The 14056-nt window shown below is 39.6% G+C and overlaps 1 protein-coding gene across 2 annotated transcripts; it reads right to left on the reverse strand.

The window, feature by feature from the left end:
• Window positions 1-1908: 1908 nt before the first annotated feature.
• On the reverse strand, window positions 1909-11739 carry CD86 (CD86 molecule). 2 transcript variants are annotated; one of them, XM_057380896.1, is made up of 6 exons: window positions 11703-11739; window positions 11535-11584; window positions 9914-10258; window positions 6494-6805; window positions 4328-4468; window positions 1909-3532 (listed from the first exon to the last, which is right to left on the reverse strand). In XM_057380896.1, exons 1-6 carry the CDS (start codon window positions 11732-11734, stop codon window positions 3513-3515), a joined length of 900 nt encoding a protein of 299 aa, XP_057236879.1. In that variant the 5' UTR covers window positions 11735-11739; the 3' UTR covers window positions 1909-3512. The 2 variants fall into 2 exon arrangements, with proteins under 2 accessions (XP_057236879.1, XP_057236878.1); XM_057380895.1 differs by lacking the exon at window positions 1909-3532 and having other exon boundaries at window positions 4071-4468.
• Between the last annotated feature and the right edge of the window lie 2317 nt (window positions 11740-14056).

Raw genomic sequence — 14056 nt, forward strand, 5'->3', positions numbered from 1 at the left:
GATCTCATGAGTGTGTATAAATGCCTGAAGGGAGGGTGCAAAAGAACAGAGCAAGGCTCTTTTCATTGGTGCCCAGTGACAGGCCCAAAGGTGATAGGCACAAACTAAAACACAGCAGGTTCCCTCTGAACACCAGGAAATCCTTTTTTTCTGTGAAGGGTGACCAAACCCTGAGTTGCCCAGATATGTTGTGGGGTCTCTTTCCCTAGAGATATTTGCAAGCTGYCTGGGCATGGACCTGGGCAACTTGCTCCAAGTGACCCTTCTCAAGCAGGAGGTTGAGCTGGACAACTTCCCTAGATCCATTCCAATCTCAACTATTTGGTCATTCTGTGCTGGTTAATCAATGAACCTGAAGCAATTTATCACAACTCTGTCTGATAAYAGAATTTTACATTAGGGCATTGGGTATGAGTTTGACCCGCTTTTGCCATTTCTTTGTTAACATTTGCTGAAATTCATAATGCTCCCTATAAAGAAAGGAATGTTGTTTTTGTGTGAAGTTGTTACATGCTGTGGTACATAAGGGGTGTACACACTTTCATTTGCTTGCCATTTTGATGGAGTCCCTAACTGACTTTAAGTTGCTGAAGAAAAAAATAAAGTGTGTGAGGAGATAGCCTGGAAATCTGTGTGTGTTTGTATGGAGTACAAAAATTCCATACATCAACCATGCTTTCCCTGTGCCTTGCAATTTTCCTTTTACACCTGCTAGTGCAGAGGATTAATGTGTTTCAGCACAYAGAGACAAATTAAGTTTTTCCCTGAAGCCCGTCGGCTTTTTTTTCCCTTAAATCTTTACCTGCAGGATGGAATTAGACTTGATTTAAGGGAAAGAATAGAAGAGGTAGAGAAATGGAGCAGTTAATAGAAGGAGGTTGGCAGCCTAAAGTAKAGGGATGGCAAGGGAGAAAACAAACAACTTCACCAATTAGGAACAAATTAAGGATGGAAGGGAGTTGTCAAAGGATAAACCTAACCAACCATGTTGCTTTTTCCACTAGTTACAGCTGCTGATAGTGATAGTAAATTCTGTATCAGGGTGAAAAGCTCCCTCAGAGGTACTAAGACATGTTGCAAACACTGTTGAATTTCCAAKTGCTCAGATTTTATTTTTTTTTCTGATTAATGAATGTGTTATAGAAGGACTCTTGAGTCCTAGCATAGAATTCCAGATACTTTATCCACTGGGGAGGAACTGGTTATGATTTTTCTCCTATAGACAAACATGAAAAGTTGGTGATGTTTTTTTCTCCTCAGTGCCTAAAGCTGACCAGATAAGCAGCATATCAGGATTTGGGGATTAGTAGGAGAGTTCTGAGACTCTGAGTACAATAGGATATGTGTACATGTGTGACTCGAATCATATGGAACACAAAAGACCCACAGGGCTCGTTGTTTGGTTGGGAGCAAAGCAGGGTTTGACTGCTGTTCTGACAATCTCAATGTTTGCAAGGATTTGAGGTGGGTGACTTGAGTGGGAAGGGGAAAAGTTGAAAAAAATTAATTACAGYATGTGTGGAAAAGAGCAGGAGAAACAATTCAAATCTAGTGAGTRTCTCTCTGATTCAGTATACCCAATCATTTAACACATACCTTACTTAAGGAACTGAATGGTATCAAGAATTAGAGAAGCTTGTGTGACCCACTGGAGAAACATTTGAAAATCTGCAGCATAGAATCGAAAAGCTGAATTTTCAGACTGGAATTTTGCATCTAATCTTTGAGGTGTACAARTCAATAAATCAAGGACATATATATACACAGGGCTGTGCACATATAGACTGCTCCATGAAYGAACATATGAAATCTCCAACTGTGTTATTCTCAGTCAGTGCAGCAATGCCTTTTTTATTCATTTGCTTCCAAGAAGCAATTCTAGAAACACATTGTGGAAATACCCTGAGAACACAAAATGTTGGTATTGCCTAACATGATGCTTTAATGGAAGGAGAATAAAAACAGCAACACAGAAAAAGACATATCTTTTAATAATTCATTAAATAAGTTTGCTAGCAAGTAAAACTTTTACAAAAAAACTGAAATCTTTAACTTCTAATAACATTTGAATGATAATAATCTGAATGAAAATATTTGGATTGTTAGTGTAATAGCTTAATAAACTGACTCCCAAATAGTTTTGCTAACTCTAAAGAACACACATTTCTGTCACAGCTTGAAAATGCAGTAAAAATTGAGGTGGAACATGGTAACTCACAACATCATTTAACAGTATAGAATATTTGTACCCAGCAGAAACTGTAGGGAATTTATGCCCCCACACTGCAACTCGGAGCTGAAATTTGTCTTGAGAATATGATGCTAATATCCCTGCTCTTTCTGAAAGTGTCAGACCTACAAACACAATCCAGACCTCAAAAGAATTTTGCCTCAGTTTTGCTGCATTCTTCCTCCTGAAAGATGTCAGTGCTGTTAAAGAATATAAAGTGCAGAGGTCATTCAAGWTAGGAGAACTGACATATTTTGAGTGGAACAAAAAGTCTTTTCCGAAAGGTAAAATTACTTCCTGTGGCTAAACATACCACAGTGTATGAAATGCTCTATCATCAAGGTTTGAAGGAAAATTAAGAAAGGGAGAACACAGTCAGCCAAAATGGAACATGAGTTATGTTTTTTCATKATCTGCTCAGCTGAATTTTGTATGTTTAGATATACACACGTATGAATGATGCCTCATGCTTTCTTGTCTATCCCTGCATCCACCTGAACAACTATTACAGCTCTCAGTCAGGATATAGAGGAACAAAGTGTGGAAGTACTAACTGTCTGAGCATATTAAGCTTGGATGATATTGAAAAAATCAAAGATAATCGCAAATTATGTTTAAAGTATTTCCTTTAGACTTTTTCTACTTTCACATGCCTGATAGGAATTGCACGACTTTTCTGAGAAGGTAGGGAAGTGCCCTGAAGTTCCTCTTTCTGATGCRAAGCTTTACAAGAAAGTTACTGGTACAAAGCCACAGTGGGTGTGCCAAGAGCATTTCTGGCTCCTGGTTAGGGAGGGGGGTTGAAACTGGATGACCTTTAAGTTCCCTTCCAAGCCAAGGCATTCTATGATTCCACGGTTCTGTGATTCTGTGTGTAATAGCCTACTCTGATCCTGTTTGCAGCCATGGTTATGATTCACAGGTTGTGGCTTAACTCTGTTTCTGAGACACTCTGTAACCTATGCAGCTCTGCTTTCACCATTGACTCTCAGGATTTTACATTGTCACAGTGCATAATAAAARATACAACAAAAAGGTACTCATGAAGGCAGGCAGAGCAGCTTATTTACTGCCATTCTGGAGCAAAAACAAAGCAGAGAACACTGGGCAGTAGGTTTCAGCCATCACACAAAAGTGTTGCATGTTGTTCTGTAGGGCATCTGGRGAGGATTCTTGTTCTGGCAGAGCCTCAAAAAACGTGGAACCTCACACCTTGCTATGTGCAGAGRTGGTTCTCAGTCAGCAGTCTGGCTGGTGGCCTCAGTTTCAAGCTGGATAGCTTCTAGACTGCTAGACTAACACCTAAAATAGATGAATATGTGATTTACAGCAATGTGATAAACAGGAGCTGAAAAAGAGTTGATAGTAAATGTCCAGTTATCTTAGAATTTGAAAAAAGAACAAGGCGGGGTTCAGGACCCTTGGCTGTATAGGGAAATAGGACTGACTGAGAAATGCATTTCCCTCTTACTACAAGGAAAAATAGATTCTGATGTCAGCATGATTCAGTGCAGAATAAACCCTGGACTGCTGAGAGCTAGTCTTGAAACAAAATGGAGAAATGAAATGCCAAAATCAAATTCTGTTCCTAGTACAAGGTGATTCTTTCAGCCCAGTGTGTGGGCAGCTTGTGGTASGGCAATGCCTTGACTGTTCAGCTCTGTGGTGACAGAGATCCTTCCATGCCCTTCATGKAAGTTCATCTCATCCCTTCCCCAGCTCCACCTTTCTTAAAAGTAGAGATGGGCAAGAAAAATTGATATAGTTCAATGATTTTAGAAGCCAAATCTACCCCAAACTCAGAAAAAAAGGATGAATGAAACGGCAGGAAAAGGTGGTAAGCTGGTGCCATGGCAGTCTCACAAGCACAAAARGAGGAAGAAGTGGATTCCAGGATGAGACAGGAGAAATACGTTTTGACTTGCTGCAGGATGGATTAAGTTGTTACAAGAACTAAATTGTCTTAGGAAGTTTAGCTTAAACCAACAGGAAACCTGACTTTTTGTCAGCAGCTGGAAAATAGGTAAAGGGTTAATTATAAAGGGTAAAGCCTGTGACCTGAGGGATGGTAGAATAGAAYGACAAGTAGTAACTTACTCTGGTTGGTAGACAAGATATTTCTGTTCTTCTTTAATATCACAAAACCCAGAGGAAGTGCTGCAGTGATCAGTACAACCACAGCTATAAGTGGGCCAAAGAAATTTATCTTTGCTGGCTCCATTTCTTTCTCTGGTATCTCTGAATAAGGAAACAGAGAAGATACACACAGCAAAGATTTAATTTGGTGGCAATTACTTAAAAAACTCTATAGTAAAGTTAAGCGAGTTTGAAGTTTAGGTTAAGGCCCTTTGCTTTTACAGTGCTTTAATAGTGTCAGTGAATCACCATCCACATTGTTTTATTTCCATTTCCAATAACTAGTGAAACTACCTGGTCTTAATGGTCACTTCAAGCACAGCAAAGCAAAGCACTCTTTCTGAGGTTTGGCTAACATGTGAAGGATCAGCAACTTAATTCATACAAGAGCCTGCTAGGCAGCTGCTGTGCTAAATGCTGCTCTGTGCCACTGTGCAAGTGTGAACCTGGAACATGTTACTACTTGGTATCTGATGGAAATAACAGTCAAAGCCTAATGAAATACTGTAAGGGATGTGAAAGTAGCAGGGAATTCAAAGGACTTTCCCTCTATTTCTGGCTTTTGTGTTTTTGAGGTTTTGGTTGGCAGGGCTAGCAGCTGATACAGCTTCAGTTATTGCCAAACAAAACTTAGATTTATGTGGAGTTTCTRGTTTCTTACCCACCATCACTTTTTGTCAGGTAGCTATAAAGCAGGGAAGGAGAGAAGAATTGTAGAGAGAAGAGAAGGATACAGCATTATAGTTAATACAGCCATTTCAACACTCATGAGCAACGTGCAGAGCTGATCAAACATTAGAAGACTTCTGGACTTATTTCAATAGTGTTTAAAATCCTAGAATGCAAATACATTGGAGGCAGTTTGCCATATCTGGTGTTGATAGTTTAACCCTTTAGCTAAATGTAGATTAARGAACCTGCCCTGTGGAACTTTTTCAGAACAAGTGGCAAATTTCTTTTACATCTGCAGTAGTAATGCACATGTTTATGCTAGCCTGGAAGGCTTTCCTGCAATGCTATCCTTCCCTCTTGGCTCCCTTTCCTGTCAATTGAAGCATGGATCTCCATCTTCAACATTGTCTCAAAAAGACATAAGCAAGCCAAACAAATGCATGACCAAAGCAGGAATTTCTTTATTTTGATGTTCTTGTGCCATAGCTACAAAAAAAAACATGTCAAAAGAAGTTTTCCTGGTCCAGAAGATAAATAAAATCCTGCTTTAGTTTAAAGAAAGGATCAGCCATGTGGGACCCTGAGATAACTTGGCAGTAYAGTCATAATAGAACTTAGGTCCCCAGCTTCTTCTTGCAAGAGGTGCCTGAAAAAAGACACAATCTCAGAGAAGGAAAATCCCCAAATAGTCATTTTGGAATGTGCACTTCATTCTGCCAAAAGTTATGAAAACCACCAGGAATGCTTCTAATGCTTGTCCAAGTTTCATGGCCCTTACACTCAAACTCAGCACAGTCTATTTGGCAGTTTGTGAACCAAATATGGTCCAAGGGACTCTTTTGTTTAGCCTTCTGCCTTTCTCTAAGGAATGATTAAGAATAGCAGCTCAAGAACTTTAAACCAGCAAAAGACCCTTATTTTTGCTATCAAACTCTGTAACAGTTTGCTGAGAGAGGTTGTGGAGTCTTTATCCTGGAAGGTGTTTAAAATTCAACTGGATAAAGCCCTGTACTACCTATTGACCCTACTCTGAGCAGAGTGGTTGAGCTAGATCATCTCCAGGTGCCTCTTCCACCACTAACAGTTCTGTGATTCTGTGTAGAGACAACAAATCTCCACAGTTGTCACCTCCAGGGCCTGGTTACTGCCTAGTCCAGGCTTAGGTTGCTTTGTTGCTTTGTTGCTTTGTTGCTACTGCAGCATCCTCTCGGGAGGGGATTAATAAAGTTCTGTTCTGGATTGTGTAGCAATTCCTTTTCTGTGCCCTCTCCTGGCTGTAATAAGATATCCCATGTGGAAAAGAGAAAGTTTAGTGGTGAACAGTGTGGAGAACATGCAACCCTTAAAACCAACTTGTGCTACTTGTCAGGGTTTATTCCCTGCCTTGGCAGTGCTGCTGTCTGTGCACCCTGCTCCTACCTGTGCAGAAATTGGAATGGGCAAATGCAGACTCACCTATGCCCAGTGGCACTGARACAAGGCTTCCCAGCTGCTCCCYAAGGTGAAGCAAGCAGCTGATAYTAGTCCTGCTCTTTGTAGGAACTGSGATATTCAGCTTGCTGGTAACATTGTACAGCTTTGTSACAGCATCCTGGGAGACATCCATGTCAGCTGTACTGCTGTGTGTGATGTTCTCATGTGAGATTAGCCAAGTCATCTCCTCGGGCTCTGGATAACCTCCGCTGGAAGAACAGGAAAAATTCAAGTATCCGTTGGGTTTTAGTTCCCCAGTGTGCAGTTCTGCTATCTCAGGTTGACTGTAGTTGGCTGAAACAGACCGAAGAGAAAGCATTGTGAGCCCAACATATCACATCTGTGACAGTCCCTGCCAGTTATTTAAGATTTTCAGGCAGAAACAAGTCTAAACAGATTTCTACGGGAAGACAATGGTCATTCCAAGAAGGTTTTTTTTTTTTTTTTTTTTTTTTTTTTTTTGTGTATATGTAGATTTGCTGCTTCTTGTCCTCTGGGTTTTTAAAAGATGCAAGTCTGACTAGCCAATGGGCCTTGTCTCTCCCACCTCTTTTAGATCCATTAAAACCTCAGAAATTAAACCTGGCTTGCTTGCAGATAAGGGTTTAAGAAAAAAATGGGAAGGGACAAGAATGCTGCCTACTTTTGTCCTCCCAAATGGGCAAGGGGAAAATCACTTCCAACTGTGAAATGTAAAGAAAGAAATCATCTGAGAGAACTGAGATGTGTAAATTCAAAGTGCAGCGCTGTCTTAAGTGCAAACATCCCTGGTGTCTGTCAGTATTGTGAGAAAACATGTTGCAGCATATAAAGTAATTCACTCATCATAACTTYGTACAACTTTTTTGATAGAAATGACTGTAGCATAAGGTTTTTTTTTCTTTTGTGTCACTGGGTACTCATCACAATCAATGAAAAACACACCTGTTGCCTTAAAAAGCCAAGTTTTCCAGGCAAGAAATAATGAAACAGAATTGGGAAGAATTATTTAAACATAAAATATGAATGATAAATGGAAACTTATAACCAATTGTCTCTTAAATAATCTAGATATTCTCAAACAGAATTTGTTTGGTTAGAGGTTCATAGTAAAAACAGTACACTATAATAGAAAAGGAGAAGGAGAGAATGTAGACATAATACTGACTGCAAGTTGGCATACAGCAAGTTAAAAAAAATCCCAACAACCTCCCAAAAAATCAGAACCAAACCCCAAGAAATAGACTCAAGATTTCATTGAAAATGCTTCATTATTTTAGGGCCAATAGGACTGAAGACAATATGGAGAAATAGTGGAGAAGGGAAAAAAGGTTCTTAGAAAAATATGAGTCTAAGAGGATCTCACTCAGTGTGTTGGATCCAGAGTCTAATCCTTGCCCTAGAGAATTCTTAATATGGATGAATGAAGAAACRTGATGTTGCTTTTATTTTCTCTATCCTAGCACACAGAGAATAGGATTTAGCTTAGTCAGTTAAATCCCCCCCAAGAGAGTCCATAGATATGAGTTCAAAATGGAAAATGCCCACCCYCCCCTTTTTGATACCCCAAAATTTAGTTAAGTTGTCCCTCAGGAAAGCTTAAACTTCCTTTCTCCTCAAGGTCTGACTTAGCTGACTGCTGTTAGACTTCTGTTTTGGAATATTCATTCTCTTCTTGGTATTTTATAGGGATGGCAGGAGTGTGAAGCTTGACACAACATCCAAGTGATTTGAGGGCTTCAATCTTATTGACAGTAAGCAAATGGAATATAACCTACATTTCTCTTTCATAGCTTCTGGAACCTCAATTTACTGAAATGTGGGTGTTGGCTTCAGGCAGGGTATGGGCTACAATATAGTAGTTTTGTGTTTGTTAACAGAAACACTACTGAGTTTTGTGTTTTGTGTTTGTTAACAGAAAAGCATATTTCAGGAAGTCTTCTGTATTTAAAGGTAGCATCCCAAAAAGGCTTTGGGATTAGATTAAATACCTCAAGAGACAGCAGATCCATCAAGCCCTAAATATTTTCTTCCATTGCTTAAACACCTTGGTTTTGTTCTATTTTCTTAAGTGAACCATCTGCTTTATGTCCTTCCAGMCACTCACTGTCACTGAATTAATTAATTAGCCTTTAATTTTTTTTTAATATCCAGTATTTTACAGGTATTTCAGATTCCCACATTCTGGAAACAAGACTCTTCTCATTATTCTGTGTTATAAGATAATCAGACTACTGTTTTACTGTTTCTAGTTGAACTGTATTTTTTCCAGTCTTCACATAACTCTACTAGAGCTTTTCCCACACTTTTCAGTTTTTCGACATCCATTTTTAAAACGAGCAACTCAAAGTCTCTCTTGTGATATCATTTCAGTCTCAAGACTTTGAGTAGTRCATATTATGAAAGAGTTTCCTTAGTCTCAGCTACTTCCCTTATTGATCTATCAGAGGAAGCACTGCAGACATGCCACAGCAGCAGATTTTCCAATTAAGCTGCTTATCACCATGGTCCCTACCTTGCATTTTTAAGAGCCAAAGTTTGCCACTGTGAAGCCTTCCCTTTTTTCCTGGAGAAGGATCTGAGTCCATTGTTATTGTATAAGTCACTGTGATGATATGAAGTTCTAATTAAAAAGCAGCATGTAAGGACAGGTACATTTCCATATTTGTATTTTTCATCTAATTATTTTGAATGGTTTGGGTTGTTTTCAAATATARTTTTATACTGCTCTTTCCTTTGTGAGTTTATTGAACAGAGAGTAATTTGGAAGGRAGACAACAACACATTGTTAAAAGAATCTTCCTAAGTTAAACCTTAAAAGGTGTGGGAGACTTCTAAGTGTGAGACTTCTGCAGCATGTTGGCTAAGCTGATAACTGATAAAAATATTTGAAAATGTTAAGAAAAAATTGATCTTTCACTTCCATTTCCCTGTTAAAAGATTTACTGCCTTTTCCACTGATTACAAAAAAATATCTGTTGCGAAAAATCAGGTTGAATCTCATCAACATATGTATGCATTTTTCCTTCAGAGATATTTTCTGCCTTCCTTTAACTGAACATACAAATCTCTACTCCTCCATGTGAGCTGTTCTTTTATTTTCCCTGTGATTTATATGATCATAAAATARCTGGGTGTTTGCAGAGACCTTGCTATGTTTCAATTCTAATTTGCCACCAATGTTGATAACCACTGCTACTTTTAATAGAAGGCAGTTTGTCAGATGCAAATAAACAAGTTTATTTTCCAGAGTCCTMAAACCCATAAAACTCACAGAAGGCATGCCTCCTATCCATGTTTAGAAATTCTGCTCCAGAGCAGGTGCATTTTCTCAGGGGCTTGGAGACAAAACCCATAGTTCTGGACTGAACAAAGTCCCAGAGAATCCTGCAGATCAGATGGGAAATCGAGGAGATTACTTACCAAYGATGTGCAGCACACACTCAGATCTGTGTATGAGCTCTGCTGGTTGTTCATCTCTTTTCTGCATAATAACACACTGATAGTGTCCCTCGTCCTCAATTCCTGCATKTAACAATTGCAAGGTCCATTTGCTCAGATCCACCTTGGTGCGATTTATATATTCAGGACTAAGGTGATCATGTTTCTCTTGACCAAAATATACTTCGTTCACCACTTTAATAGTGTCTTTTTGCCAAAAAATTATTAAATTATTTACATCAATTTTCTGAGAGTTTGGAAAAAAACAGGATAGGTGTGCGGTGTGATGGAGAAATGCCTTCACTGGGTGTACACTGGCAGCAGTACCTTGGACAGAGAGAGAGAGAGAAACTAAAATTTCCATCAGCTTCAAAACAACACCAAGTTGCACTCAGAGACACAATGCTTAACAACAGTGGAAATAAAAATGCCAGCATTTAGACACTAATTCTCCCAGTGGGTATGACAGGACATGTAGYTGTTCAAAGACTCAGTCTTGTGGAGTTCAGCTCATAAAACTGTYTCTTATTTTTCTTCCTATATTTTACTTTCTAGGGAAGGCTTACCACACAGAGATTGTGAGCATCTATATTTTAGAAGACTTATCTGCAGGCCAAAGGTTCAAACTATTCTTGTYTGCAGTATCCTGAGTGTAATGAGATTCTGCCACAAAGGAAATAGTTGCACCATTTCTGCTTAAAAAGTTGAGTTAAATCTCCTAAGAAAATAACACAGCATTAAAGTTTTGAAGAAACTGTGAAGTACACAGTGTGTGGAAAATATGAGTGTCTAGGGAATGTCTGACCAGAAGCTGAGAAGCAGGTGAACACTTTTAGTCTCAATGAAGAATTAATCTAAAATTTAATGACAAATTAAATGTCAGATTTAACTGTTCTGTAATTAATCTTGAATTTAATGACAGAGTAAATGTCAGATTTAACTGTTCTGTAGCTGATCTTGTTAATATAAATGGTCAATAAATACAATTATGCCTTCATGCAAAAAAAGGATGAACAGCACTACACAAGGGATGATTTTTCTCCTGCTTTTACCCTTGCATGTATCCATTATGATGGGTGGTGGTGGTCTGGAAGGACTGCCTTTTTTTGGAATAAGAAATGCAGTCCTCTGTCCCAGAAGATACAAACATCTCTGCTGTGTTCAAAAGGAGGAGAAGATTTACAGCCTCTCCTCTGGTGCAATGTTTTGACTGCTCTTCCAGAGCACCAGACWGCAAAATGATCTCTGTGGCTGCCTCAGACTGCAGTTGTCCCATAGCAAACTGCCAGTTTTCAGTTTAATAYTGCTCTTCTCTATAATACACACAGGTGATACACACACATTTTGAAGACAGATTTAAATTGAGAATTTAAGAGCAACATAAAATAAGTTTAATGTAAAGATATAAAGTTGAAGAGAGAAAGTACTTACTATATATATTTTACAGACTTCCTGCACACAATTTAAATACATGTCACATAGGCTATATGACCTTGATTGTGCAATGGAAGTGATTAATTACTACTAAGGAATGAGCTTCTTAGTGGATGAGAAAGTAGGACACAATCAAAACAGTTTTAACAATTAAAAATGTGCCTTTTACCTGGGAGAAGTATCATAGCACTTARGAAGAATATGCAGACCTCCATGACACTGTAAGAACGAGAAAAGAAAGAAATATCTTAGAGGTTGAAAACACTCCAGTACTCCCAAAGAAGTGGTGAAACAAGAAGTTTTCACAAGAGGAGACAGCTGAGAAAGTTCATCTCACCTTTTTCCACAGGCTGCTGCAAGGACTTCCATGTGTTTCCCRGKMTTTARCAASCACAATCAGCACRYCATGGCAGATCTCTGGTTTACAGARARGGTGATGTGGTGCAAGATTAYTGCAGASTGTGTATGCCATGGGAGGAACACAGAGTTCCTGGGGTACCCAAAACGCCTGGAGCAGAGGAAAGAGGAATGGGGAGCATGCTTGGCCTGGCAGGGTGGGGAAGAAGATGGGGAATTGAAAGTAGAGAGGGAGGAGAGTGTGACGCAGGAGGAGGTGGGGGGGACARCACGGTGATGTCAGCTGCCAGAAGAGATGAAGTGTGTGACCTTCAGTTTTGTGACAGGAACCTCTCCTTAACAGCAAAGCACAACATAGGGAAAACCTGTATGATTTGAAGAGTTGAGGCTGCACAGCATGTAGTTCATAGTCCAGAAAAAAAATTGTTTCTCTTTAGAAAACARGAAGAAAACTCCTATGACAACACACCTCTCTGGCTGCTTGGGCTCACATGGTATAARGGCCAATATTTCTGGTAAAAAGCCAAAAGTCGTTTCTGTGCACCCTGAGAATGGTACATGCATCTGACTGGTCTGTATTTATCACTTTGGATTTCAGCAGCACCTTTGGTTTTATTGTGTGCCTTTTCCATATATTTAGAATTTAGAAGCCTCCATCCTTCCCAAGGTCCTTCAATCTCCTCCTTTAAGCAGCTCCAAAGAAAGCTCTTTTGCAGGAGCAGATGTAAAAACTCACCTGTTCTCATAAGTACTGAAAAAAAGTGAGTTTGCTGTCAGCTGTCCTCACTGGTAATGCACTTTCCTGATGGTTTCCCATTTTTTGTCATGTTTTATTTTAGGCTGGTACACTTGGTCTTTACCTTTACCCCAGGTCTCTGATCTCTTCTTCTGTTTAATACAGAATTCCACTCAGTGCACTGACACGTGTTTTGTGAATGTACTGTAATGTACAGGACTGAAAATTATGTTTTTTCCAGGATCATTCTGCCTTTTTTAGAAAAGAGGAGAAAGAAGTCCACGTGGCTTGGAGGATATAGATAATTTTCTTTTGATCTTTTTTCAGCAGAAGAGGAGGGAGAGGAGAGAGGCTCATGCAGAATCTATTGTCATAGATGGAGGTAATTCTTTTTTTGCCACAGCCACACAACTGCATGGCGAACTTTTATCGAGGGGTTTTCCTCCCAGGCTGGGTTCCTCTGAATTAAACCAGACAACTGACTGTTAAAGTAAAAATGCCTGTGCCAGGCCACTGAAGACTGCAGAAACTACTTCACAGCAGACATATTTCCATCCTATAAATAAGAATTTTGGCTTTCAGTCAAGTGAAAAATAAAGGAGAGCTCTATTTTTTTTTTTATTCAGTGCAGGTGTGTAAGAGGAGAAATTAAAGCAATGTAGCATCTACTGACATAAGTGGAGAGAGAGTACTGCTATAGCTAGGCATGTTTTGCTATGACTGTCTCGCAGAAGCAAAGACCAAAACCAGAACTGAAAATGAGAGTGAGAGACAAAAAACCCAGGCAAGAATACCAAAGGCACTRCTTGCCTTTCTCTGTAGTTTGTATTTGGAGCTGTGAGGACAGAAGTCTCAGAGTTCCTACACGTTTTCCTGGCTGCTGCCTTCCAGAAGGAGATGCTTGCATGAAGAAGGATCCTGTGAATGTGTAGAGAGGTGAACACTCATYCCCTGTGGAAGGGAATGGCTTGTCACCAAGTGTGAGTGTGAGAAGATGCTTCTCTCATGCAAGCTGCTTTAGAGAGAATTGCTAAATCATTAAGTGGGCTGCTACAACTTCAGTGCTGCAAGCAGCTCTTCTTCCCCTTTTTTATAAAATGCYTTTAACCAGCAAATGCAAATCCTTCGAGCCAGTGTCCAGAAGACTGAAGGGAGGAAGGGGAATTACACAGTGTCACTGTGGGCTACTCAGACCATTCCTTTGGCAYATTCAATGCCAATTCTGTGCTCAATTCTCTCTTCTATCTGCAGGCCATGGAAAGCCTTGTGTCCCAGAACTGACCAGCAGTCAAAGGTGGATAGATAAGAGAGGAAAGATAAGACACTGTTGGTCTGTGTGGGTGTGCAGTGTTGCTGTTCACAGGCTGAGTGCATCCATCTGTGGAAGTGGCACTTTTTCATGTGCCAGTGATAACTGATGAGATGGGAGTGGTTTGAAGACCCAGGGCTTTAAAATTATCTCTGACATCCAGAATAACGTGAGGTCAGTCCATGGGGAGTAAATATTTTCCCTTGTTAAATAAAGTTAGCATATGTGGTGTGTCTTTCTTCCCTTTTGGAGCTTTTTCAGCCATTCCTAGAGGTATCTGCATGATTCA

The sequence above is a fragment of the Malurus melanocephalus genome, unplaced genomic scaffold (assembly GCF_030028575.1).
Source record: "Malurus melanocephalus ecotype Western Australia unplaced genomic scaffold, MMel_1.1 scaffold_476, whole genome shotgun sequence".
Lineage (NCBI taxonomy): Eukaryota > Metazoa > Chordata > Aves > Passeriformes > Maluridae > Malurus > Malurus melanocephalus.